At 31.9% G+C, this 26,072-nt stretch overlaps 3 protein-coding genes across 6 annotated transcripts; 1 reads left to right on the top strand and 2 right to left on the bottom strand.

Moving 5' to 3' along the window:
- Positions 1-300: 300 nt before the first annotated feature.
- Positions 301-1,262, bottom strand: LOC106797704 (uncharacterized). The gene is made up of 3 exons (XM_014772550.1): positions 1,203-1,262; positions 812-967; positions 301-711 (listed from the first exon to the last, which is right to left on the bottom strand). Exons 1-3 carry the CDS (start codon positions 1,260-1,262, stop codon positions 301-303), a joined length of 627 nt encoding a protein of 208 aa, XP_014628036.1.
- Positions 1,263-6,994: 5,732 nt separating this feature from the next.
- LOC100776550 (pumilio homolog 4) lies at positions 6,995-14,704 on the top strand. Of its 3 annotated transcripts, none has more exons than XM_006606199.3 (12): positions 6,995-7,127; positions 7,322-7,390; positions 7,696-8,385; positions 9,794-10,520; positions 10,642-11,224; positions 11,305-11,446; positions 11,551-11,658; positions 12,216-12,428; positions 12,531-12,641; positions 13,260-13,454; positions 13,765-13,939; positions 14,318-14,704. In XM_006606199.3, the coding sequence occupies exons 3-12, from the start codon at positions 7,714-7,716 to the stop codon at positions 14,341-14,343; spliced, it is 2,952 nt and encodes a 983-aa protein (XP_006606262.1). In that variant the 5' UTR covers positions 6,995-7,127; positions 7,322-7,390; positions 7,696-7,713; the 3' UTR covers positions 14,344-14,704. The 3 variants fall into 3 exon arrangements, with proteins under 3 accessions (XP_006606262.1, XP_006606263.1, XP_040869315.1); XM_006606200.3 differs by having other exon boundaries at positions 6,996-7,127; positions 9,797-10,520; XM_041013381.1 differs by having other exon boundaries at positions 7,119-7,390; positions 9,797-10,520.
- Positions 14,705-16,506: 1,802 nt separating this feature from the next.
- Positions 16,507-23,050, bottom strand: LOC100820379 (OVARIAN TUMOR DOMAIN-containing deubiquitinating enzyme 9). Of its 2 annotated transcripts, none has more exons than XM_006606196.4 (11): positions 22,868-23,050; positions 21,848-22,173; positions 21,499-21,740; positions 20,295-20,368; positions 19,469-19,523; positions 19,204-19,278; positions 19,042-19,115; positions 18,895-18,943; positions 17,858-17,942; positions 17,476-17,532; positions 16,507-16,773 (listed from the first exon to the last, which is right to left on the bottom strand). In XM_006606196.4, the coding sequence occupies exons 2-11, from the start codon at positions 22,167-22,169 to the stop codon at positions 16,718-16,720; spliced, it is 1,089 nt and encodes a 362-aa protein (XP_006606259.1). In that variant the 5' UTR covers positions 22,170-22,173; positions 22,868-23,050; the 3' UTR covers positions 16,507-16,717. The 2 variants fall into 2 exon arrangements, with proteins under 2 accessions (XP_006606259.1, XP_003556241.1); XM_003556193.5 differs by having other exon boundaries at positions 21,848-22,247; positions 22,868-23,049.
- Positions 23,051-26,072: the final 3,022 nt, after the last annotated feature.

Below are 26,072 nucleotides of genomic sequence, written 5' to 3'. Positions count from 1 at the left end.
CAATCTAGTGACTAGTTTTAAGCTCGATGATCAATTTTGAGTCTAGTGATCATTATTAAAAAATATACCTTTAACATCGTTAATTTAACATTAATTATATATAAAACTGATATTAAATGATATGTGATAACATGTTTATAAATAAATAAACTTTGGTACCAAAGGTTTTCATAAAACCAATGTTGTTTAATGGTCGATAACATCAAATTTCATTATATTCGATGTCATTCAATTCGCGTTAACAACCATTATTAGCAAAACCAATTTTATGCTTTTTTCTTAAGCCTAAACTTTTTCTCCTCATATTAACCCCTTGAGTTGACGATGATGTCTTCTCGAGTAAAGGTGGTCGCATGGTGGAATCTGCGGTTCATGCAGGTCCATGGTCCTCAACGCGCTCATCAAAAGCTCCACAAGGAACCCTCCCACCATAATTCTGGTGAAAACTCCATAGTCTTCCCCACCATGCACCACAACCACGCTGAAAACACTGGAGATAACCTCGCAGGCGACCAAATAGGCGGAGACGAGGACCGCAGTGTACCGGAGCTTGCCCTTGAGGAGTTGGTAGGACTTCTTCATGGCGGCGAGGCCGTAGAAGGGCTCGAGGACAGAGATGACAGAGGCGAGGTGCCAGAGGGAGGCGACGGTGAAGACGACGGCGGCGGTGGAGAGGAGGGAGAAGGCGAAGAGGAAGAAGAGGTAGAGGAACTGGATTAAAAGAAGGAGTGTCCACTCGTGGCGACACCCTCATCTTGGCTAAGGCCGTTATGTACTGCACCGTCGACGGTTGATCAGGGACTAGGCACACGTGTCTTGCCCACATGTTACAAGCTACAATTGCTAGGCCTACACTCTCCGCTACAGAGCCACCGCAAGACCATGATTCCAATATGAATTTTGTGTTCCATCCTATAGCCATTGCTGATAGCAACTTAGGTACTCCTGCTTCCTTGAATTTCTCACACTGCAAAAACAATCAAAGGTGAAGATCTATTCATCATATCCAAATTCAACCCAGAGATATCCATCCATTTGGTATGTATTTAATTACAACATAATCTTTTTTTCCCAAACAAATTGCCTATATGTATATCAAGAGGGAAGAAAGGGATAAAGAAAGAGAAAAGAAAATGAAGAAGCTAAAGAAAGAAAATTATTACGTGATTTATGTGGTTCTTGAAGAATTTAAAGGTTCTTACTGATCTAATTGTGTCCATGTAGGATTTCAAGGCTAATTCTGGAGACCAAACGAGCTTCATGGTGTGTTGTGTGCGTGAGAGTCTTCTTTCTCTCTTGTGTACGTGTTTAGTTATCTTCACTTTCAGTTTTTGGGTAGTCTTGAATTTAGACATCGTGTACAGGTGATTAATTGAGGGAGCAATAAAGTACTACGGGGTAGAGTTTGGTATATATATGAGTTGATAAATTGGTAAATGGTGTGGTAATGGATGATGACAGATTAATTAACATTAGTACTGAATGTATGTAAGAGTATTAGCATCTAATGAAATTAGCTGGAGATGATTAACACTAGATATGCATATTGTGCAGACATAGCAATATATTGAAATTAAACAAATTTTATAGTATGAAGCTTCATTTCTTACTCTTTTTTTAATTTCATATTTATTTATTTATGAAAAATTGTATAAGTATATATTTTTCTTAATTGATATTTTAGACAAATTTCAAAATTGTTCAGAGTTATTTATTACTTGTAAATAGTCAAATTTATATGAAGATTAATAATCTATTAGACCAATCACAACAATGATGATAATGGCTGCTAAGACAACATTTGGTGTATAGTAGAAAAGAGGCATGAGAAACAGAAGTGTCACTAGAACAGCTGCAACCATGATTATATGTGAAACTGTTGTCTATGCTTCAACATTATAGTTAACAGCTGATCGAGTATATTTGACACATAAGAATGTATGTATAGATTTTCTCAAAATCAATGCTTCTTAGGTAACTAGGCATATGGTCAAATTCTATTGGACAATTATAAGACTAGAATGTTCTATTGTAGTGAAATTTGCAGTGACAACGGAAAAATGGATCATGGGTCTGTGTGGTTTATAATGCCAAAAGAATTTAAATTCCTTTGCCTTGATTTATCAGACCATAAAGTTTAAAATCAAAAGAGAAAGCTACAGAAATAAAATAAACCCCTATATGGATACTTCAGTTTAAATGCTGCGAAAATTTTGTGGTGCTTATTTCTAGTGGATTTCTAAATATATGTTTTGCAAGCAATACTATGTTTTTTGTTACTTAAACTTATAGTGACAATAGTCCAAGATTTATAACCTAAATGTGAAATTTTTCTTTTTCATCTAGGTGGTGGTGCAAAATAGTGGGATAAGTTGGAAGAAAGGTCTTTGGCCCATTAGTTTTGTAGAAGCAAGTCAAGCAACTTTAACCATGCTTTCATCCTCACTTAAACATGGATCAACTGTATATGAGTGATGCAATTTCCAGTTGGCAAAATAGATATCAAACTGACACTTAATCTGAAGGCCAACTCTGAAATAATTAGTTGTAATTTTGATATGCTCTTGTCCCATGCTATTTGATCTTTGCTTAATGAAGAATGGTAATAAGTTTAATAATATGCTATTGCATCAGAAATTGGGCTGATTCATAGTCATTTCTTTTTTATGATTATTGTATTTTTGGCAATTCTCATTTCTTTCCTAAATGGAGCTCAATGAAGATCCTGGACCAATTGATAATTATGTTCTTTATGATCAAGATAATCATGTATCTTCAGCAGTTTGGGTTGGACTTGTAGGTGGATATTATTTTATTTATATTTTTTGTTAAATCATATGATAATTTCTTAATATTCATATTATTGGATATGATGATATTATTCATACCAAATCCATAGGAGCGTGGTGTACTTAGATGCCATGAACACACTTCAATGCTTGATCAGTGGAAGCTTACACCTAAACAGATTAAGTTGGTTGAGAAGGCTGGTTTTGGTCACCTACGATTGCTTACCTGTGATAGGTCCAATAAGTGCACCAAGTTCAATTTATGAAAAATTATTATGGAGAGTACCAAAGGACCTGTCGAATGGTGAAGGTTACTTGGCTGAAGGAGTTCTTCTCTAAGTGTCCTGAAGATGCATCACAAGAGGAAATTGAACGATGTACTCGTGCTTACCTTTTATACCTATTAGGCAGTACAATATTTTCTACAACAACAGGGAACAAAGTCCCTGTTATGTACCTTTCATTGTTTGAAGACTTTGACAAGGCTGGGAAGTTTGCTGGGGGTGCAGGAGCATTGGCATTTTTATATAGAGAACTTGGCAATTCTTCTCTTGAATCTCAAAGCACTACTAGTGGCTGTTTAACTCTAGTACAGGTTATAACAATACTTCCCTTTACTCTCTTCTTTTGTGGATACTTTCAGTTTCAATACTGACTGAATAATATTTTATTGTTATTATTTTTAGTGCTGGTGTTATTCTTGCCTCAATGTTGGACTGCCAAAATTTAATCAAAAACCTCGTAATAAGTGTCTTTACAACATTGATTTTGAGCAAAACTAATGTTGTAAAGACACTTATCATTGAAAGTTACTCACTTTCAACGACGGTCGATTCAACATCAGATCTAAACCGATATTAAAAGTCATCCATAATCGATGTTGATGGCTTTTTCTGTAGTAGTGGATCAGTTGAGTCCAATGACTAGTTTGAATCCAGTTATCAGTTTTGAGTCCATTGATCAATTTTGAGTTCAATGACTAGTTTTGATGTGGATGTGATTAATGTTTGTTTTCCTTGCATAAATTAACTATTTTGAGATCTTAATGAATTTCTGATGATATGAAAGGTGATTGAGATGATCTTATTTTATTATTAGAGTTGACTTTATATTGAGATTATAAGATTCAGATTCATATGAGTTTTTTGCAAGAACTCAAGGTGTTGGAATGTCTTATTATGCTTATTAAACTATATGTGGGTCCATGAGTGTAATGAACGTATGAATGGTGAATCTATGATATTATAACCTCTTATGATGTTGATATTGGTGAATGAATTTGTGATAACGTATGATATTGATTTGAATGATCATAACATATATGCATTGATAAATGACATTGTATGTGAGTAGACACATAAGTTAGGGATGCTAAGAAGGCCCTCAACCTAGAGTTGGAGGTTGTCGTGGAAGCTAACACCATATAAGCCTATAGAACAGATGGGTGGACAAATCCCTAGATAGGTTAAGATCTTTGTAAGCCTTACCGAGGTAAGTCATTACTCACACTCATCCATTTTCGACAAACCACACTTTTTTTGCAGGATTAAGTTAAGTCTCCCTAAATGGTTAGATCATATAGTGCGATAATAATTGTAACTTGAGAATGATGTATTAGTTAGGATATATTTGAGTTAATCACTCAAAAGGTGAAATCTTTCGAGACTAAAGAGTCAGGATGACATAACATGATAGTTAGACATGTACATTGATAATTGCGACTTAGGAATGATGTATTAGTTGAGGAAATGTATTAGTACATCACTATTGAAAAAATGGAGGATTTCTATATCTCTTTTTAACATCTTGATCTTATATTTCTTTTATATGTTGTTTTCTTTTTAAACGAATTTACCCTTGTGTTTTCTACTGAACTGTGATCATCATGTCATTTGATGGGTAATAGATTATGATGTATCATCAGAGGAGCATGTGAATTGTGGTTGATGTGGACTTGGTGATGGACTTAAGGGTGAGATTCAATCATTCATCATTTATTTATGTTTTGTCTTAGTGGGGACTAACCTAAGGTTTATATATCTTCATAGATCTATGTTGTATTTATTTCCTGAATGGAACCCTTAAGTTTAGTTTTAAGATTTGTTTATGATGTTTGATGATGTAGTGTCTTGAGACACATGTATCTTTTTGTTTTATGACTTTAGTGTCTTTTACAGGTGATGTTTATATGACATGTTTGTATTCATTAAAAAATTATATTTTTTTTATTAATTAAACTAATTCAAGTGTTTTAAAGGGATTAAAAATAAATCTTTTTGCGTTATAGCTTTAGTGTTTCATGTAATGATATTTGGCGTCGTTACCTACATGTATTACCCATGTAATACATTTTGTTATGTTTCTCTAAAAATATTTATAGTTAATCTTCTTGTAATATATTTATATTTTTTGGAAGAATATTATTATTCATATTAATTGTAATATATTAGTATATATTTATTAATTTATATGCACCATTATTTAACATTATAACATATTTATTAATTTATTAGTATTTAATGAGATTTAATTTATAATTCATTAGCACTTAATATTTACTTTATTTGTATTATTATTTATATTACTATATATATATATATATATATATATATATATATAGTAATTTATATTTATTAGTTTATTAGCACTATTATGTATTACACCATCTAGTCCTTATGAGTAGTACGTCTTATGAATGTACGGGGGTAATTGTTTTTTTGGATAAATTTAATACCATTAACTAAATAAATTATTTTTTAATCATTGTGAACTAATTAATGTTATGGGGTCTTATGAAAAGAATCTGATGTAGTAAATTATTATTATTTATGTTATTAACTATATGCATAAATTACAAATCATGAATAAGATTTATTAAATAAGAAACATGACAAAAATAAATAAATTTCAATCAATAACATGCCTCCAAAGAATAACAAAGTTTTTACCATATTATTTTAAACATATTTTTTGTTATTAGGTAAAATTTATTAAGAATAAGAAAACATTACAAGTTTACTATTTATCTAGTGAATCTCACATGTTATTTTCTGATTTTTAGTAAATTTTAATTTATAATAAAAAGTGTCAAAATAAGTATATCAAAAAATGAATTTGTGGTTATGTATTTATAGTTTAAAAAATAGTTTTACATTATCATTTGATCATCACAAATATATGGTAATATAAATTTTAAGTTAATTTTAAAAAAAACTAACAAATTTAACAAAGTTAATATAATCATATAAACAGTTTTATTGGGGGTGGATAAATGGGTTTAGGTCCATGGACTAACCTGCGGACCCGTGGTTCAAGTGAGTCATGAACCAATTTTTTAAAAAAATTCATGACTATAAAGGATTTTAGACCCACTCTGCATAATCCGTGGGCTGTGCGAGTTTAGACCGCGAGATCTGCGGGTTGATCCACAAACTTGCAGAATTTAAGACTTTTGTAATTAATCTTAAAAGTCCAATCCAAAATTTATCTGATCGTATTAAAATTTTTGTAATTAAGTATTTATTAGAAATTTATTAAGATGTTATATATATATATATACATATAATTGAGTGTAATTGACTATTTTTTTTAAAAAAATATATTTATTTTAAAATTATAATTTTTTCTTTAAAAAAATATTAGGTCCCATGCATCAATCCATTTGACCCATAGAATCCACAAAACCAGGACAGACTAATATATTAAGTTGAAGCAAGAGTGGAGGACGGGCTTACGCTTACCTTCCCCTAAGTTTTACAACACATAATCTTTTTTTTCTATCAAAAAATAATAGTAATAACGGCTCCTCTTAAAACACTATATTAAGGAGTTGACGCATCCATGCTAAATTGGATAGAATTATCATAGCTGATAAAGCTTTTTCTCCCTCAAAAGTCTTGGGGTACAATTAATGGTAGTGGCGTTTTATTATTAGGTCAATTGCTTATTAATATCCATTGAGTTCCCTCTAAAACTTGCAATAGACTATAACCTTAAAATCAAATTGCATCCCATTCTCATCAAATTGCACTGGCCACTGTCTTTACTTAAAAAAAATAATCCTAAAAGACTAAAATATCCTTTTATTATTTTTTCGTGAAATTCAAAGGGCAAAAATAATAAAAATAAAGCAAACAAATTTACGATCACTAACAAATTAACAATATATATGTATAACGGAAAATAAAGAAAAAGCCAATGTGATCAAAACGGCCCAAGGCCCACCCCATCTCTCAGTAAATAATCCCTTTTTAAAATTCTTGTTTTTCGGATTGGAGCAGAAAACAAAGCATTTTTCTTTTTCAGCTTCATCATCCTCACAACTCCATTCAGAACGTGGTAACTTTTATTTCCTTTTCATTAATCTCTGCAGCTTTCTTTTTTTTTTTTTGCCTTCAAAGAAAATCTTTTTTTTTTCTCGTAGTGATTTTTTTGTCGAAATGTGGAAAATTGACGTGTTGATTTGCACGTGAATTGTCGGAAGTGGTTGTCGTGTCTTTTCTCGATAATGGGTTTCTCAATTTTGCTTGCAGAGAGGATCGGATTGCGGGTTTCGTTTGTGTTGATGTGTGAAGGTTGCCTTTGAGCTTGTGGAGTCTTAGGTATGATTGGTTTTCCCTTGTAAATGAAATTTCTTCATTGATTTGTGTTATGTCTTAATTGTGTGTAAAAAGGAAGAGAGAAAATATAGTAGGGGTTGTGTTTGATGATATTTTGGGTTTGAGTTTACCTTTTAGAGGATATAGTGAAAGAGAAGGAACCGTGACTGCTGTTTTATTTTTGTGTTTTGTTTTGTTTTGTTTCCCATGATTTAGCATCAAGGAAGTGGATGTCTTTTTTTCTTCTTCTTTTGATGTTTGTTTTTTGGTTCAACTTTGATGAAACATTTTTTTGCTGGCATTTGCAGGTGACTTCTAGTTTGGATATGCAGATGGGCGGTGGGAGTAAGATAGATTTGCAAACATTAGATGAGGGTATGCAGCCTTTGGCAAATGGGACTATTGAAGACACCTTGCAGAGTGAGCTGGAGAAGATACTGCAAGAGCAGCGTAATCAGCAGTTTATCAATCGAGAGAGGGATTTCAATATTAGTAGGAGTGGAAGTGCGCCTCCGACAGTGGAGGGATCGTTTAGTGCTTTTGGGAGCCTAAGGAACTCTGATTTTGGATCGATCAATGATAGGAGTAATAACAATGGACTTTTGACTGAAGATGACATCCGATCGCATCCTGCGTATCTTTCCTATTATTACTCACATGAGAGTATAAATCCTAGGTTGCCTCCACCGTTGTTGTCGAAAGAAGACTGGCGTGTTGCACAAAGGTTTCATGGTGGTGGGTCTTCTTCAATTGAGGGATTTGGGGACTGGAGGAAGAACGTGGCCACAAATGGTGATAGTTCATCTCTATTTTCAATGCAGCCAGGATTTTCTGTGCAACAGGCAGAGAATGATTTGATGGAACTGAGGAAATCCAGTGGATGGAATGTCTCTAGGCAGGGTTCAAGTCAGATGCTTGACAGACATATGGATGGTTTGACAAGAATGTCAGGAGCTGGTCTTGGTGGGAGGAGAACTGGTTTCAATGACATTCTTCAGGTAATTAATTTGGAGAAAATTATTAAAAAGATCACATGGTGAATAATATTGTTGAGAATTTGGTTTTTAACCGAGCTCAATGGCATTGTACGATCCACGTAGCCTACTTCTCTTGGTGGGATAAGGCTATTATTGCTGTTGTTGCATGTATAGTAATTTTTAATTCTAGATGAAATATTTTCTGTGTGCTATTAACTGTGAGGTGTCATTTTTTGTTACAACGTCATCTTGACAGAGTTAGATGGTAAAAATTGATTTCGTTATCGGTTTTATCATTCTATGGAATTGTCTAACGTTTACTAGTTACTAGTTGTTGGCATGTTATGATGGTTAAAGAAGCTTGGGCGTATGTCATTAAATATAGGTGCTTTGATCTGACAGTTTTGGCTAAATTCTGTTCAACATTCCAGAACATACCGGAGATGTCTGTGTTGTTGAATCTGGAGGCCCTAGTTTGTTTCCATTTATCATATTCATATATGCAGTATACTAATAGACAAAAGGATATAAAAAACAATGGTGCATATCATAGTAACTATTTCAAATTGCGTTGAGCTACTCCAAATTGACCTAGCATAAACTATGATACGGAGTGTTCTATCATCGCATAGATGGGGCACTTGTCATCCATGACTTTTAAAAGCTGCACCCATTTAAATAAATATAAATGTGGCAATCACAAGAAAATTGATTTTTTTTACATGCAAGAAATTTGATTGTTATGACTTATGCAGACAATATCTTTAAAGAGAAAAGGGGTTATGCACTGACAGTGTAAAATTTTTTACACATTCATCCAATCGCAACCCACTATGTATGATAAGTTTGTTGACTTTTTAAATAATCATCTTAAAGTAATTCAAACGGTGATTTGTGATTGGATGATAGTGTAAAACAGTTTTACACTGTCAATGTATAAGGATTAAACTCATCTTTAAATGAGATTTAAAGTCTCAGTTCTACATGCCTAAAATACTTTGTAACTCTAAATGGTTTTTTGTAAACATCTGATTAAATATTGGTCAAATGTTAGATAATAAGTTTGACGTACTTGGTGGGCATCTAGAATTTTGGTGTTTCCTGTGGCAGAGTGTCCATAATTATCTATATTAATATTTTCCTGGCTTTCCAGGTTAAGTATGTGTTTGGTCTTAACACATCCATCCTTATTCTAAAATGTCCTTTTATATTGATTTGGGGTTGACTTAGTGTTGTTAACTTCTTTTGTGATCATAATTTCATCCTTATCATTCAATTTCTATTGTTAACCATAACTATCCAGTAAAATGAAAAATACTTTTCACATTTATAATTTGAGCAAATAAACTGATAGAGCATGCCCTACTATTTTTTTATCCTGTTTTACCATTGGCCCTCTGTTATAGTTATAACTGAAGTTAGCATTTAGCAGGAAGGACTTGAGCAACCTGCTCCATTGTCTAGCACCATGTCACGTCCAGCGAGTCACAATGCATTTGGTGATATTATGGGTTCAACTGGCATTGTTGATCGTGAATCCTTTGAGGGCTTGCGTTCTTCAGCTTCTACCCCTGGTTTGGTTGGACTTCAGAACCACAGTCTAAATCTTTCTCATAGTTTTGCACCCGCTGTAGGTACTTCTCCGTCAAGGGTGAAAACCCCTGAAGCACAGGTTATTGGGAGACCTGTTGCATCTGCAGCTTCCCAAATGGGTAATAAAGTTTTCTCTGTTGAGAATATCGGTATGGGCTTGGGCACCCAGCATGGCCACTCTTCCAATATGACTGATCTTACTGATGTGGTGTCTTCTTTAGCTGGGTTAAATTTGTCAGGTGCTAGACATGCAGAGCAAGATAGTCTTTTGAAATCTAAGCTGCAAATGGAAGTTGACAATCATGCTGATGTTCTATTAAGCACACAAAGCAATGTTAATTTGCCCAGACGTAATGATATTGCAACAAACCTTAACACCTTTAGTTCAAATGAGCATGTCAATCTACTGAAAAAAACTGCTTCTTCTGCTAATCTTCGCTCAAAATTGCATTCTACTGGAAATGCATCAAGTTTTCCAAATGCAGACTTCACTGGCCATGTTCCTAGTGCATATCTTGTAAACTCAAAATTGAATTCTGTTTACAATAATAATCTTGAGACAGGTCTCTCTCTCTCTCTCTCTGACTCCTCTGCATGTTTGTGTGAATATTAAATCAATTTGTTTATGCTCAGTGGAGTTTGGCCTTATTAGATTAGTCTAACAATTCAGTTTTTGGATTCCAGCTTTGAGGCTTCGCAGAGATGGACAAAGTTTAGATGCACAAGGAAATCATGTTGGTCCTGAACTTCATTCCTCAACTCTGAACCCACACTTGATCCAATGCTTGCAGCAAAGTTCTGATTACTCGATGCAAGGGATGAGTAGTTCTGGCTATCCTCTTCAAATGAGAAATTTCCCTGATGCTTCACATGGAGATTTGGAGGGACTTAGGAAAGCATATCTTGAGACACTTCTTACTCAACAAAAGCAACAGTATGAGCTCCCACTTCTGAGCAAATCTGGGCTTACTAATGGCTTCTATGGGAGTCAGCCATATGGTCTTGGCATGCCATATTCTGGAAAGCAGATTGCAAATTCCACACTTCCTTCTCTTGGATCTGGAAATCCACTCTTTGAGAATGAACGTATATCACGCTTAAATTCTATGATGAGAAGTTCAGTGGGAGGTTCTGGTGGCTCATGGCATGCTGATATTGGCAATAATATAGAGGGAAGATTTGCTTCATCCTTACTAGATGAGTTCAAGAACAAGAAAACCAGGCCTTTTGAACTTCCAGATATCATTGATCATGTGGTTCAATTCAGGTATCAATCTTGCACCTCCAATGTTTTTTCTAGTGATATGGTTCTGGAGATCTGAATTGATAATCTGTGCCATAATGCAGTACTGATCAGTATGGTAGCCGCTTTATTCAGCAGAAATTAGAAACAGCATCAGTAGAAGAGAAGACCAAGATATTTCCTGAGATCATTCCTCATGCTCGTGCCTTGATGACTGATGTTTTTGGAAATTATGTTATACAAAAAGTATAATTAGCTTGTACAACTGAATACTGAGTACTGTCATAAATATGCTCTTTTTTATTGGGTTATTGATTTAAGAAATTCATGCTTGACATGCTCTATTGCAGTTTTTTGAGCATGGTACAGATAGTCAAAGAAAGGAATTAGCCAGCCAACTTACAGGTCATGTTTTACCTCTTAGTCTGCAAATGTATGGTTGCAGAGTGATTCAAAAGGTGCCTTTCAAGCTTTATGTTATCCTATTATTCACCATATATGAACATTAATTTATGCCTGACTCTTAGAATCCCATTTCCTCAATTTTTCCATAAGATGATCCCCTTTTTCCCTTGTCAAACTTTAGTCCTGTGTTTATAGGGACAGGTGACTTCTGTTATGCAAATCTGTAATTTTGGCTCAGTTCTTTTTCAAACTAATGAATGTTTATTTTAATATCAAGTAAATAATGAAGCACTTGAGATGTTCTTGTGTATTACCTTACAATTTCTGCGGTGCTGAAATTTGTCAGTTTGTTATTTCATATTATTCAGTGGTATCTCATCAAACTTATAAGGTTTTATCATCTTTAGGTAATTAGGTCTATATAAGAATTAAAAAACAATGTTAATTTAGTTCTTATTTGGTTTATGGTGACATTGATAAACATGTATTGTTACAAGGTCAAGCTTTAAGGAACTGGGCTCCCTCCTGCGTATTTATTCTCTCCATTATTTGCTTTTAGATAAGCTGAAATTAATGCATTATATCAAATCTTAGCTAACTTTATTGACAGGCCTTGGAGGTGGTTGATGCGGATCAGCAGGGTCAACTGGTGTCTGAGCTCAATGGTGCAATAATGAAATGTGTACGTGATCAAAATGGAAACCATGTTATTCAGAAGTGTATAGAGTGTGTACCTCAAGATAAAATTCAGTTTATTGTTTCATCCTTTTATGGGCAAGTTGTTTTACTTTCTACTCATCCTTATGGGTGCAGAGTTATCCAGGTTAGACTATTCGACATGGTGCATCTTCTTTTGAGGCTGTGTTACACTTTTTTTCTTTTAGCATTTTATTTAACGATTAACAATTTACATGGATGCTAACAGAGGGTTCTAGAGCATTGTGATGATCTAAATACACAACAAATTATCATGGATGAAATCATGCAATCTGTCGGCACTTTAGCACAGGATCAATATGGAAATTATGTTATTCAGGTGTGTATCTTTCAGTATGTGAACATTTTCATATGGGATAGGAAATGCACATCGACATTAGAGATGCACATTTTATGCTTTGGCACTTCTGTTGTAATATGCATTATAGTTTTGTGACTTTGGTTGTGTTTCCCATTTTAGAAAAGTACCGAGCTTGTGTTTGTATTTTGACAAACATCATTTTCTACTTCTGTCTTGGTCTAAGTAAATGTTGAGTAAGCTAATAAATAGACATTTGTTCTGTCACTGGCAACTGTTATTCCAGTTTTATATTTTCTGTAGTTAATATATGTAGGTTTCATTATCAAGTGATATAGAACAAATATTACTATTTCATCCACTGTTGATAATTGGATTAAAGGTGTTGGGCTTCATCCTCTTGTGCTAAAGTTTTAGCACCAATTAATATATTGAATATGGAGATGGCTTGCTTTATGTTTTGTTTGTTTTCACTTGTGATACATAAACCTTTTTTTCCTCTTTTAAAAAAATAAATAAATTTCAGTTGTTTATTATTTATGCTGTTTTGATTATGCGGGCTGTATCATAATATCTATTTTATGTTAATTGTGTTTACTAATTCCTTTGTTACTTCTATACCATACTTTTCTTTGGTAGCATATTGTGGAGCATGGTAAACCACATGAACGGACTGCTATTATCAGCAAGCTTGCCGGGCAGATTGTTAAGATGAGCCAGCAAAAGTTTGCTTCAAATGTTATCGAGAAGTGTTTGGCTTTTGGTAGTCCTGAAGAACGTCAGATTTTGGTGAATGAAATGCTTGGTACTTCTGATGAGAATGAACCCTTACAGGTATGGCTCCTTTTCATCTCTTGTTCAAAGCTTCAGCTTTTCCAAGGCTGGTCATGTTATATAATTTAGTATTAGCCGAGGGAGGTTAATTTGTAACTTTTATTACTGTGCAATCATTCAAAAATCTGTTCATGTGTGTTCACTTTCCTTTCTAATGTTTTGTTTGCAATGCTACAAAAGAAGCTTTTAGGAAGAGAAAACTATTCAAGGATTCCATTTATTTTTTTATAGAAGTTCAAGTATCAAGTTGTTTTGTATATTTATCAAATCAGAGGCTCTTAGTGAATGATGGCATAACATCAATTTGCAGGCTATGATGAAGGACCCTTTTGGAAATTATGTTGTGCAAAAGGTTCTTGAGACTTGTGATGATCGAAGTCTTGAGCTGATCCTTTCTCGCATCAAGGTTCACTTAAATGCACTGAAGCGGTATACTTATGGCAAACATATAGTTTCTCGTGTGGAGAAGCTCATAACCACTGGAGGTGAGAAATGCAAAGACTTGGGGGTGTTTGATTTCTATTTCAAAAACTGTTTAGTTTTCAAAATACAACTAAACAAGGCTGTTCAGACAGCTGGTGGAAAGTATTGCAAGGAACAAAACAAAGTGTTGAATTGAAGAAAAGAATGAACAAGAGAAAAATAGAAATAGACTATAAGAAAACATCTTCTAGCTGTTTCTGTTTTTTTGGTTTTTAAAACACTTGCTTTTGACATTATTTTCAAATATTAATAGATTTTGATTAGTGTAAAATTGTTTTAGAAAACAGTTTTTAAAACCAAAAAGTGAAAAGGGGATCAAACATACCCTTTATAAATTGTTTATGGAGTACCTTGATTTCTCATAAACCCCTCATTTGCAGAAAAGCGCATAGGGTTGTTGGTCTAATTCATACATCCTCAGGCATCCAATGAAGGTCTTGGAGACAAGAAGTCCTCCTACTGTCCCAACTTTTCCTTTTGTACAGCTAACATGAATGTTTATATCACCAAGTTTCCCCTGCAAGCTTTACTTTATATAAAGCATTGGAGATAAATGCGGTCAGCTTGGCCATTAGAATAAATTACTTTTCTTACTTTGCTTGATTTCGTTACTACAACTTGACAGAAATCTCCATACGGAGAGTTAACTTAGGATGTCAACAATAGACGGCAATGTGTATTTTTTGTGCATGTATATGAGGTCCATTGTCTGTAAAGAAAATAATGGTAAATGACTTATTGCAGTAATCAGAGTCATTATTAGATCAGGCTCCAAACTTCTATTTCATCTATGTAAATAATATGCTGCAAATTTCTTGCGTTGATCTTTGTCTTTGATTTCCATGACATAACCTAGGTGCACTTTTCTTATGCTAGAAATTGAGTTGTTTCACGCTTAGAAGAGAAATCTAAGTTAAATGATTACCCCCAAAGATAAGTATTGTGTTTGCATGAGTGTTTATTCATGTTCAGATTTAACGTGCATGCAACTTGAGAAAAAACGTAATATATCACCCATGCTAAAACAATTTTACCCATTAGGATATTCAAGAAATATCTAAAAGTTCATTCGGCAAGACTACTAGCTACTATTTGGATTTAGCTTGTAAATAATTTCAAGTTCAATAAAACGGTATTAAAAAAAATATTTTCTAATGCTTTAAGAGTTTTATTCTCTGCATCATAAATAGATACTAAAACTACTTGGTTTGAGAAGATATCTCCTTTTAAAAAAAATTATAAATGTGATTTTATTTTGTTTTTAAAAATATTATAGAAAAATTTGTGATGTTTTGTAATTAAAAATAGAAAGTAAATAAAAATATTTTTTTAAAATATATGATTCCTTGCTTTTTTGCCTTTTTTCTCCCTTGGGATATTGAACTACTTATTATATTAGATGAATTTAGTTCTAGCCAGTGCGACTATTATACATAAAAAATCATACTTAACATTTTTTAATGACGGGTATTGACCAATTTATAAAGCATTTTCAATTTTAGTTATTTGCAACCTAATAGAAGTGCTTTGTCTTTTTTTTTTCTTTTTACTTAGAGGTTGAAGGTGTATTTTGAGATGATTGTCTTACGACTCTATCTTATTATTTCTTAAGTTTAGTTCGCAAAAGTTCTCAACAAAACTACTAGTCATTTTACTTAACCTTTTTAATGTTCCTTTTGTATTGTTGATTGTGCAAGACCACCTATATTTCTAACTTAACTGACAAACAAATTTATGAGTTAACTATCGGGACCACTAAGCCTAGAAGCCAACCTACATCCTAACAGCTCTCACTGCTCCAAATAACACTATCAAAGATTATTAAACGACATACTAACATAAACCTTCTATGATCTATCATAATGTAATATAATACTAAGTAATAAATTAACAAACAATATTAAATTACATAAAATGATTATAATATATTTTTTGGTTTGAATTCCTCATTAATATTTTTTAGTGGTTCCTAATTTTTAAAATACCTTATGTTCTTCTAAAAAAAATACTTTATGTTAGTCCATACTATTATTTTTTTCCATTAAATGATTACATGCCAAACGGAAAAAAAAATAATATCGCATATTTAAGTCAATTATGTTCTAATTGGGCTGAAATATTTTTTTAGCTTCTCATTTTCATTTAGGAGTAAACTTTCTAGGTTATGGTCATATGCTGAACATTTAAAAAAAAATCAAATAATATCAAATTACATTTGATTGAGACCTGGCTACAATAGAATGGTGGTTTTAGTCACTGTTATACAGACTTTTATTTATTTATTTATTTTACATACCGGTTTTGTTTTAACCAATATTTTTTTTTACCATGGCGTTCTTACCAGCTCAGACATATGGTAAGTGCCAATAGAGGAATCTTGAAAGCTTAAAAAAATATTTAATGCCTTAAAAAGTTCAAAGACATTTAATATTTTCTTTCTATAAACAATTAAGAAAAAATGTTAAAAAAATCAGTAGGAAGATATAGAAAAAGATAATAAACATTTGCCATTCATTCTTAAATCTGCCTAGACCCCCTTTTCAACAAGAGGAAAAAGAAACACCGAAAATTAGGCAGGTAAAAAATAGGATAAATAAAATAATATATACAAAAGAATACTATACAGAAAAAGAAAATGTTAATATATACAAAATAATGGAGGCAGAGTTAGTGTTAGCAACACTCAAACATTAAAGGCTCAATAATCACAAAGCCGATGGATCGATCATAATCAGGGACTGATGAGTGATTAGTTCCATCCCATATGACTGACACTGAACCTAGCCACCGAAATTCCACCATTTCTTCTTTTTCTTTGTATGAGATGAGGGCAGTTCTGAATATGAATGACATGTGAAACAATCAAATGAAGATACATTGGAACTTAAATTTCAACCAACAACATTCAAAAGGCAAAACTAGCGTTTTATATTCCATGGTGATTTGAAAACAAATGAGGAAACCGCCTTTAAAATATTTCTTCAATTAAAAATAATTAAAAGTTATTTTCTCTCACCCTTTTTTCTTAATATGATTCTGGCCTTCCTTTTATCTTTCCAAGGATCAAGGATGGTTCAAAGAAGTCAACTCAGTAATAAAATATTGAGGAGATATTTTAGAGTCCCCTAGTGAGTCTAACACAAAATTCCACAGGTATTGCAATATTACATAAAGCTGTAACAATGACCAGTAAATGAATGAATTCAAATGCATGAACATATATGGTTCGTTAGCCAACTGCAACTCAGTGAACTCATATCACATGCTTCACTGTTGAAAATCCAGTAGTGTATCCACAAGAGAGGAAAAATTTTGTATTCCAATTGTTAGCTAGAGAGATCTTTAGTTACATGTCTACCAGTTTGGTAAACAGGATTCATGGCATAATAAATAGTAAATGGTAATGTGAGGAATACTTTGAACCTTTCAGAGGACATAGTAGAAGAGATTTAATGGAGCATTATCAAAACTGGATGTGGGAATTACATTAATAGGAACCGTCAACAGTTTAAGAGCTTATAAAAGATAAAGATGTTACCTCCTTCCGGATAAATTGAGTTGTAATGAACTTCTGCCCAAAAGCTCAGAAATATCACTGCAGAGATCACATGAGCCACAAACTTAGCATGTTACTGAAACAGAACTTAAAATACAAAACTAGGTTTTCCGAAACTATCACACCAAACTTCACATGAGCCACACCAATATCTTCTGGTATACAATTATTTTGTATTTTGATCTTTCTAAATGATAAAATTATAAGTAACCACCAAATAGTTTTTCCAAAGTTATATGAATCACGACATTAGTTCTCCAAGAATTAGTTGCCAAATTATTCATTTAAAAATCCAAAACATGATTCACATGCGCACACATGCACACATATATAAGCAACTTAACAAGTACTAATACAGTCTTACCTCTTCCAGACTTCTGTATCTGTGGAAGAATCTCGATGTAACATGTGTCCTTAAAAGACGTAATAACAAAAATTTTGACACCATACTGAAAGAACATGAGAAATGACCATATCAGTCACAAAAATAAATGAGGATTTTACATCAACAAAAATGCAATGTTATCAGATTTTATTCACCACTTCAAACGTAAGATACACTGTTAAAATTCTATCCTCGGGATACTCAATTTATCCATAATTGCTACGGAAGGGAGGTAATATAACTCAAAACAACAATTGAAAATTTTACATTAACAAATTTTGTTAGTAAATGTCATATCACCACCCCTAACCTCTTTTTTTTTAGTCCAAGACCTTTGGTATCCATAAGCCACCTTGTACCTCGACTCATTTCAGTGAAAGCTGGGTGGGACTCATTTAAGGGGGCAAAGCTCTCCTAGCTCCTAACCTATTTGATGTTAGCAGCCTTTGGCAGTTTTTTAAAGCCCAAAACCAATTTTTATTCAATATAAAGATTATAATTCTAATCATTTGAGGGCGAGCCCTGGCACAACGGTAAAGTTTGAATCCGGAAACAGCCTCTTTGCATATGCATTTGGGTAAAGGCAAGGCTGCATACAATGACACTCCCCCATACCTTTGAATAGCGAGGAGCCTTCGGGCATTGGGGTAAGTTTGTTTTTACTATAAATCTAATATAAATATTGGATAAATTAGTGATTGAGTAACAGGAGATCTTACAAAACATTTGCACTTTCAAAGAAAAAAATGCCTAAAAACCCACTGGAATTTCTTTTAACTATTACGTGATCAATTTAAGATCCAGATAAATAATTTAAGTAACTTAAAACGGTCTCTAAAAGATCGAAAACATTCTTCAGATGCAAATCAAGAGAATAAGCATCCATGGGAATCAATAGATAAATATTTTCCACTTTGAAATCTCAATTACATTTGCAAAGGCACTAGGAAACATAGCCAATAAAAAAAGAAAAGTATAGGCAAAATATAGAATGAAACCCATTTATTTCCTCATACCCAATCTGCAGCAGCCTGCAACGTGACATGATCACCCCATTCGCCACTCCTGGTACATCCACACAAAAAGCTATCAGTGAACACAAAGGACTACAATAACACCACATGATCAGAAATAACATAGCATAATGAGAGATGTGCACATACTTGCTCATGTTTTTCAAATAGTCAATATAAGCCATGGGAACATAACCAGCATATAGATCGGGGTAAGATTTGAGCTGACAAAAGACAGCAAAAAGCAATGTATCATTACCAATGAACATAAGGCAGTCCACTCAACAGGAAATATGATGTACACCAACGAACCTGTTGAACAATTTGCTGCCGCACAAATTTGTGGTGGTCCGGAGAACGATAGAGTTGATCTGATAAAGAACGGAACTGAAATAATATGACACCAATAAGGCACAGTTTTCTATTGAAGAGTACTATTTAATGATCATCAAATTTTTGGTGATTCACTGACAATATTTAGTTATATAACTGCAAATTCGTCAAATTTCCACTGAATCATAAATAAATTTTCTACAAAATCCAACAACTACTACACTACACTTTGAAAATAACTAACCTGGCAGTTACCATCTCCTTGAACCTTGCATTCAATCAGATCATATAACTGCAATCTAAGAAAGACCAAATTCTTAAATTTAGATGAATGCTCAATAACAAAAAGACAAAGATAAGACATACATTGTGTTATAATTTAAATGCAAGGAAAAATAAAAAAGAGACATTTTTTCTTGTATTTGACTAATTCAATCTTGCTTGTTCAATATTCCCCCCTCTAACTCTTTCTTATTGCAAAAAATTGGATCAAAGGATAGAAAATAGAATGAAGGAATTCCCATGGTCAGCGGTAGGGGATCTGAAAAGAGATCTTGTTGGTTGAGATTTGTGTTGCAGACCTTCAAATGCAAATAGGGGTTTAGGTCTGGAAAATTTTGTCTCCAAAAATATTGCTTTGGAAGCTAAAACCAAGTTATTCAGAAGCTTCATCATAAAGGCACCAAGTTATTCAGAAATCAGGTGTGACACTACTCAGACACATGGGGTGATTTGATGGCTGTTCAGTGTTCAGTCTACTCTTCTCAAGAGAAGCTCCGCCCGATGTTTTAAGGGAGCAACCATCTATGCAGAGGGATTCAGAAACATTGCTATATTCCTAGTTTTCTGCTTCTCCGTTACTTTTTATTTTCAACTCTTGGGGATGAATTATCCTTACCTCACTTTTACTTATTAAAGAAATACTTTTTTGTTCCCCCAGCAAAATATTGACTGTTTAGGGGGAGAAATTAAGACAGTTTTTTATTCTCTTCCAGTAGTGCAGAATTATACTGCTTCTATCTGGAAAACTACTCAATCCAACAAATATAAAACATGAAATAAATGAAGACCTGTCTAGAAGCCTTTGATGATCTGATATTTCTTCATCATCAGATGGTATTTTTTCATTGGTTTTAGGAACATGCTGCAAACATGAACAAGAGAAGTGCATGAATTGTTACTTAAATTAGAAATCCATATTTAAACTGTAATATTGATAACCTATCAAACTTCAGTCTTGTACACAGAAGTCAATAGCGGATAGCGGCACAGAGCTGCCACCCACAAAAAAGTGAGATAGTGGGTAGTGGGATAGCCACTATTCTTAACTATTATAGTAATTTTATTTAATTAGTACATTTTTATTTTTATATATTTATATATCATTAAATGCTATATATAATTATGTATTAATATTTTTTAAATATTAGAGTACCTTATGGTATTATAACATTATAATAGTATAATATATGAAGTGCAGGCCCAATTGTAGGACTGTCTGGGGTGGAAAGTGACCCAATTTGAGGTGCATGCCCAACACCCCTTCTCACCCAATAAACTAAAAAAACTTAGCCTCTTTCTAGTATCTTCCATCAGTAGTCACCCCCTCACCCAAGAAAGAAAAACCTAGCCTCTTTCCCATCAGCAGTCCCTCTCCTCTTCACCCAACCAATTTGCCTCACTGGAAGTTCTAGAAAAGTCGCAGAACAAAAGGCTGTCCGATGATGGCACAGGTCGCATAGCCTGTCCAGTGATGGTGCAAACAGAGGAGCAGCTGCAAAGCTGCAAATTGCAGTGATTTTCTGCAACGATGGCCACAACATCCAGGAGCTATGCAACAAGTGCCTCAGGAGGGAGGGGGCACTCTGCTCTGCCACCCCACTATTGTGGCGTGATAGCACATGATTGATTACTCTGGTCTTGTTTATATAAATTGCAATTATAAAGCTCTAGCATCAAGTTTTATATTACACTGTATAGTGTGGCACATAATTACTCTACATTGAACTTTGTTTCTCGTGATCTGAGCATTAATTAGCACCAATCTGGTTCCTATATTTCTATCAAGAATTTTTTTTCTCTACAAGTCTTAATGAGTTAAAAGATCATCATTTAAATTTTACACATACAAAAATTCTATCCATGAAATTTACCAGAAATCATCCAAAAGAATACACAAATCAAATGGCAACTAATACAATAAAAAATTATAGTAAAGGTGAAACATGATGACTTTAAAACAAAATCAAGTGGCTGCACTAAAGGTACACTTACAGGAATGGGAACCATCTGGTTTAATCTTTTGCCAACTTCACCGTCAAGAGAAGATTCATCCGATATTTCCAATGAATCCCAGAAGTCATCACTAATAACAGGTACCTCTACTGATCCAGAAGACGAACCATAAACATCATTTTCATGCATGCCATTTTCTCTTTCACTTGGAGTTGGACCATAATTCTCCACTTCTTTCATATTATAGGACTCATCTACAGAGTTCTGGCAAGACTCATTGCCTACATGTTGTTGAAAATTTATCATGACTAGTTTAAAAAATCCATTACATAAAAAGTAAAATAAACAAAACAAAACAAAAAACTAATACAGAACTGCAACTACGTACCAAAGTTATAATTTCCATTTGAGGATTGAGGCCAATCTTGTGTATAGACAGATCCTTGCATTCCTTCATTCTCAAAATTGGATATCCCAGAAGCTCCCATGGAATCAAGTTGCGATAATTCTTCTTGATATGCTCGTGCAACAGCCTCATCATTATCCACGTACTCATGCTGACAAAAGCCTTCGGTAACATATTCAACTCGACTTAAATCAGGATCATATTGAGTTACAATACTAGGGGAACCATGGTGAGAAAGTGTGCAGACATCTAGGAGATGAAGACCCCAGCGAACAACATCGGGATCCATTTCATGTGTTGCCATGTGCCTGCAAAACACATGTAACTCTAACTACTCCAGAAACCAACTGCTTTACGTGTATGCCCCTAAAAAGTACAATTGCTGAAAATGGACAAAATTGATAGTCAAACTATATAGTATGAAATGTTTTCATAGTTTTTTGTGTGTTGCATAACATAGTTTGTTAAAAACAATGAATTTTATACAAGGAGTTAAAAAATTAATATGATTAAATGATGCTCTTTTTGTCTAACTAATGAAACACTATTCATCATGGAAATATTGAAAAGTATAAAGCCATCATTCATCAAATTCACCACAAAAATATCTTATTAGATCATAGGCTTCGTATCAACCCAGTTGTCCACATACTCAAGAAAATACTCAATCGAACCCATAAACCCAGAAGACAAAAAAAAATTGGGATATCATCCACCATTAGGCCCATTACAATGATTGCTTAACATAAAATCACAAAGGCTAAAAGTTGAAACTTTTGCATCCAATAACACAAAAAGAACCCTTGATTTCCACTGCCAATACATCAAACTTGAAACATGCACACCAATGATCATTAAAGAAAAAACCCTAAACCCATATCCAGGCACAAAAATCCCCGATCACCCAAAAGGGGAAAAATTGAAGAAAGAGAAGTGAGAATTAGAAGGAAAAAACAGCAAGAAGAAGAAGAAGAAGAAGAAGAAGAAGAAGAAACAACGAACCTTGGGAAAAGGAAAAAGATGAGAACACAAAGAAAGATGATAGGGAATAGTAGGGAATGGAAAAAAAGGATTGGAAGATAGAGAGGGTGAAGAAGTTTGTTGAATGCTGAAGAAAACTAAACGAGAAAATGCAGAATATCAGAGTAACCAAGCAACAAAAACTCCGTTACTTTTACCCTGCAAGGATGGCAAGTAATATCTCTATTATTTATATTAAAATTAAGTTAATTTTAATATAACTATTAGTTTTTACCATCAATTAATTAGATAGGCATGATAAATATTTATTATTATATAATTAAAACATAAAACCAATAAATGGTTTTTAAATATATAAATCATATTACTATTAAAATTTGTAATGAATAAATATATTTAAATATATAAATTTTAGTTCTAGTTTTATAATAGAAAATTTAAATTGTAATATAAAGTTATTTTTAATTATTGATATTTTCTTTAAAATATTTTAAAATTTAATTTATAGATAAAAATGAAAATTAATAAAGATTGAAAGGGATAAACAATTAGTAAAGTCGTAAATAGAGAAAAAAAAAAAAAGGAAAAGCAATTTGAGATTATTGAAAGAGAAATTTTTAGGCTCATTTATGGTGATTTTTAGTTGTAATTTTCAAAAAAAATTAAAACACAATGAGTTTTTAACCAACCATATAGGTAGTGTGTCAAGCCACCAAGAGAATAGAAAAACTATCGAGAATGAATTTTTTTTTGTAAGAGAAGTCTAATTAAGGCTAATCGAGAATGAATTTTTTTTTGTAAGAGAAGTCTAATTAAGGCTAAAATATTATTTTCTTCAATTATGTTTTCTATTTTTTATTTATGTTTTAAAAGTCTCATTTTGTTTATTTATTATTTTGAATATTATTTTGGTTTATTAAATAATAATGGGATGTTGATTTTATTATATTTCTTGGTGATTCAAAATCACTAGAAATTATTTGTCTAAAGCATTTTCTTGTTGTACTTGCAACAAGAAAAAAAAATCTCTTTCAACTATATAAAGCTACCATTTTACTTTACTTTTATCCACGTACTTGATTTTTAAATTGATTATTCTTTTCAATTTATCTTCTTTTATTTTTAAATGAAATTTTAATACTTTAAAAAATATCAACAATTAAAATTAGTTTAATATCACAATTTAAATGTTTTATTAAAAGTATAAAATAATTATATTTGAAAAATATTTATTTATCATAAGTTTTATTTATATAAAATAAAAAAATTAATGATCATATATTGATAGCATAATTTTTTTATATTATTATTTAATCACAAATTATTGTGAGTATGATTTTTAATAATATTATTATAAATTTAAAAAATTATTATAAATATTAATTTATTATTTGATAATAATGTAAAATTATTTTATTTTATTAATATATTATTTTTATAAAATAAATATTAATGAATCATCAAAATACTACTAATTAGTTTAATAATACATGTGACTGAAAGTGAAAAGTGAAAACGATTAATCATTGTTTTAGTTATATATATGAGGACGGCAATGGAATTTGGATTTATATTTGTTTTTTTTTTCTGAGTTTGGATTTATAATTTGATAGTAATAGTAAGAAACTAAAAATTATCCTATGTCGACCAATAGCAGTGGGCCGATCCCACGGGGATAAACGGCGCCGCCCTTTACAGCTGTCAGTCTTTTTTTGAAATTCCGCACACATTCCATTCATTCATTCCCCATCTGTGTTCTGTGTGTCACATCATATCTTATTCCTTCCGTTTTCATTGATTCTACATTTACTAAGAAAATTAATTAAAAGTTAACTATCATCTATACACATAACGGAAATTTTAAATAGAAAGGGTAAAAAAAAAGAAAACCAAAGTAAATATTAAGGACTAAAGTCGGTCAATTTTTTGAAGGGTTAAAAATAAAAATTTGAAAAAATTTAATGATTAAAAACATAATTGACTATTAAAAGAAATTATCACCTTACAAAAGTTATTTTTTATCTATTATATTAATGTGGAATATTTATTAATTTTATTAATATCTAATATTTGTCAAATAATTTAATTAATTGTTTTTCATAAGATATTAATTAGTGATTAAGCAGTGTATGTTTAATTTTCTTTGACTAATATCTTAAGTTTGAGTTTTAAAAATGAAAAATAATTATACTACTAATATTTTAGTCTATGCATTGAAGAGAATAAATGTTTATTTTCTACAACTAAATTTATAATTTATAATAAATAAATATTTTAAACATATAAGTTATATTTTATACTTATAATAAATAATTTATATTATGATATATTATTATTATTAATTATTGATAATTTTTTAAAAATCAAATTAAAGTTTGAACTTATAATTTTTTTTCGACAGAGTTGGAACTTAGAAGTTAGAATTAAAGATTTTAAAACAGATAAGAAGTTAACTTAAATTATTAGTTGATATCGAAAATATAAGATCATATATCAAATATATATAAGAATACATTTAAATTTTGAAGATAAAATAATATATATATATATATATATATATATATATAATTTATTTTTGATATTCTATTACAACTAATCAAATCATTTAGTTGGTATAAAAAACATAAGAAGATATAAAAGATACATTCAAGGAGAGTGAAATTAGTCACTTCAAAAGAGAAAATTTAAATGATAAGGGATGTAAGAGAGAGTGAGGAAAATCAAGTAATAAAAATACAGATAGATTTAGATGTTTATATATATATAAATTATATTATAATTAATATCTGAAATAAATAAATAAATTTAAATTACATTTTAGATTTATGATAAATAGTTTTTTTTAAAGAAGAAATGATCGATAAATAATTTATGTTGCGATGTTTTATGTCTTTAATTGTTGATATTTATTTAAAATATATATATTAAATTAAAGTTAGAACTAAAAATATTAAAAATAATTGATTGAAATATATAAAAAAGTGAAGTTAAATAGTTCAATCGATATTAAAAGTATAAGATATTATATCATATTCATGTTAGCAACATATTCAATTACAAATTGTTAAATAATTTAGTTGATATTAAAATTTAAAAGCATAAAAAGATATGTTTGATGCAGGTTAGGAGTGTGAACTTCACCACTTCACAAGAGAAAAATATTCAAATGAGAATAAGAGTGACTAGAGTTGAAACTTGGAAAAAATAGATAGACTTATACTCTTGG

This window comes from Glycine max, chromosome 20 (assembly GCF_000004515.6).
Source record: "Glycine max cultivar Williams 82 chromosome 20, Glycine_max_v4.0, whole genome shotgun sequence".
Lineage (NCBI taxonomy): Eukaryota > Viridiplantae > Streptophyta > Magnoliopsida > Fabales > Fabaceae > Glycine > Glycine max.
The sequence above is the reverse complement of the archived record's forward strand: the minus strand, read 5'-3'. Positions and strand labels throughout refer to the sequence as shown.

Excerpts from the sequence above, each read along its gene's own strand:
- LOC106797704 (XM_014772550.1), bottom strand. The coding sequence starts at position 1,262 with ATGAAGCTCGTTTGGTCTCCAGAATTAGCCTTGAAATCCTACATGGAC. Across the intron at positions 968-1,202 it reads ACATGGACACAATTAGATCA|TGTGAGAAATTCAAGGAAGC; the intron begins GTAAGAACCTTT and ends TTGTTTTTGCAG. Across the intron at positions 712-811 it reads GTAACATGTGGGCAAGACAC|TTCCTCTACCTCTTCTTCCT; the intron begins GTGTGCCTAGTC and ends CTTTTAATCCAG.
- LOC100776550 (XM_006606199.3), top strand. The coding sequence starts at position 7,714 with ATGCAGATGGGCGGTGGGAGTAAGATAGATTTGCAAACATTAGATGAG. Across the intron at positions 11,447-11,550 it reads GAAATTATGTTATACAAAAA|TTTTTTGAGCATGGTACAGA; the intron begins GTATAATTAGCT and ends GCTCTATTGCAG. Across the intron at positions 13,455-13,764 it reads ATGAGAATGAACCCTTACAG|GCTATGATGAAGGACCCTTT; the intron begins GTATGGCTCCTT and ends ATCAATTTGCAG.
- LOC100820379 (XM_006606196.4), bottom strand. The coding sequence starts at position 22,169 with ATGGCAACACATGAAATGGATCCCGATGTTGTTCGCTGGGGTCTTCAT. Across the intron at positions 20,369-21,498 it reads ACCAGATGGTTCCCATTCCT|CATGTTCCTAAAACCAATGA; the intron begins GTAAGTGTACCT and ends TCATGTTTGCAG. Across the intron at positions 18,944-19,041 it reads TATTTGAAAAACATGAGCAA|GAGTGGCGAATGGGGTGATC; the intron begins GTATGTGCACAT and ends TGGATGTACCAG.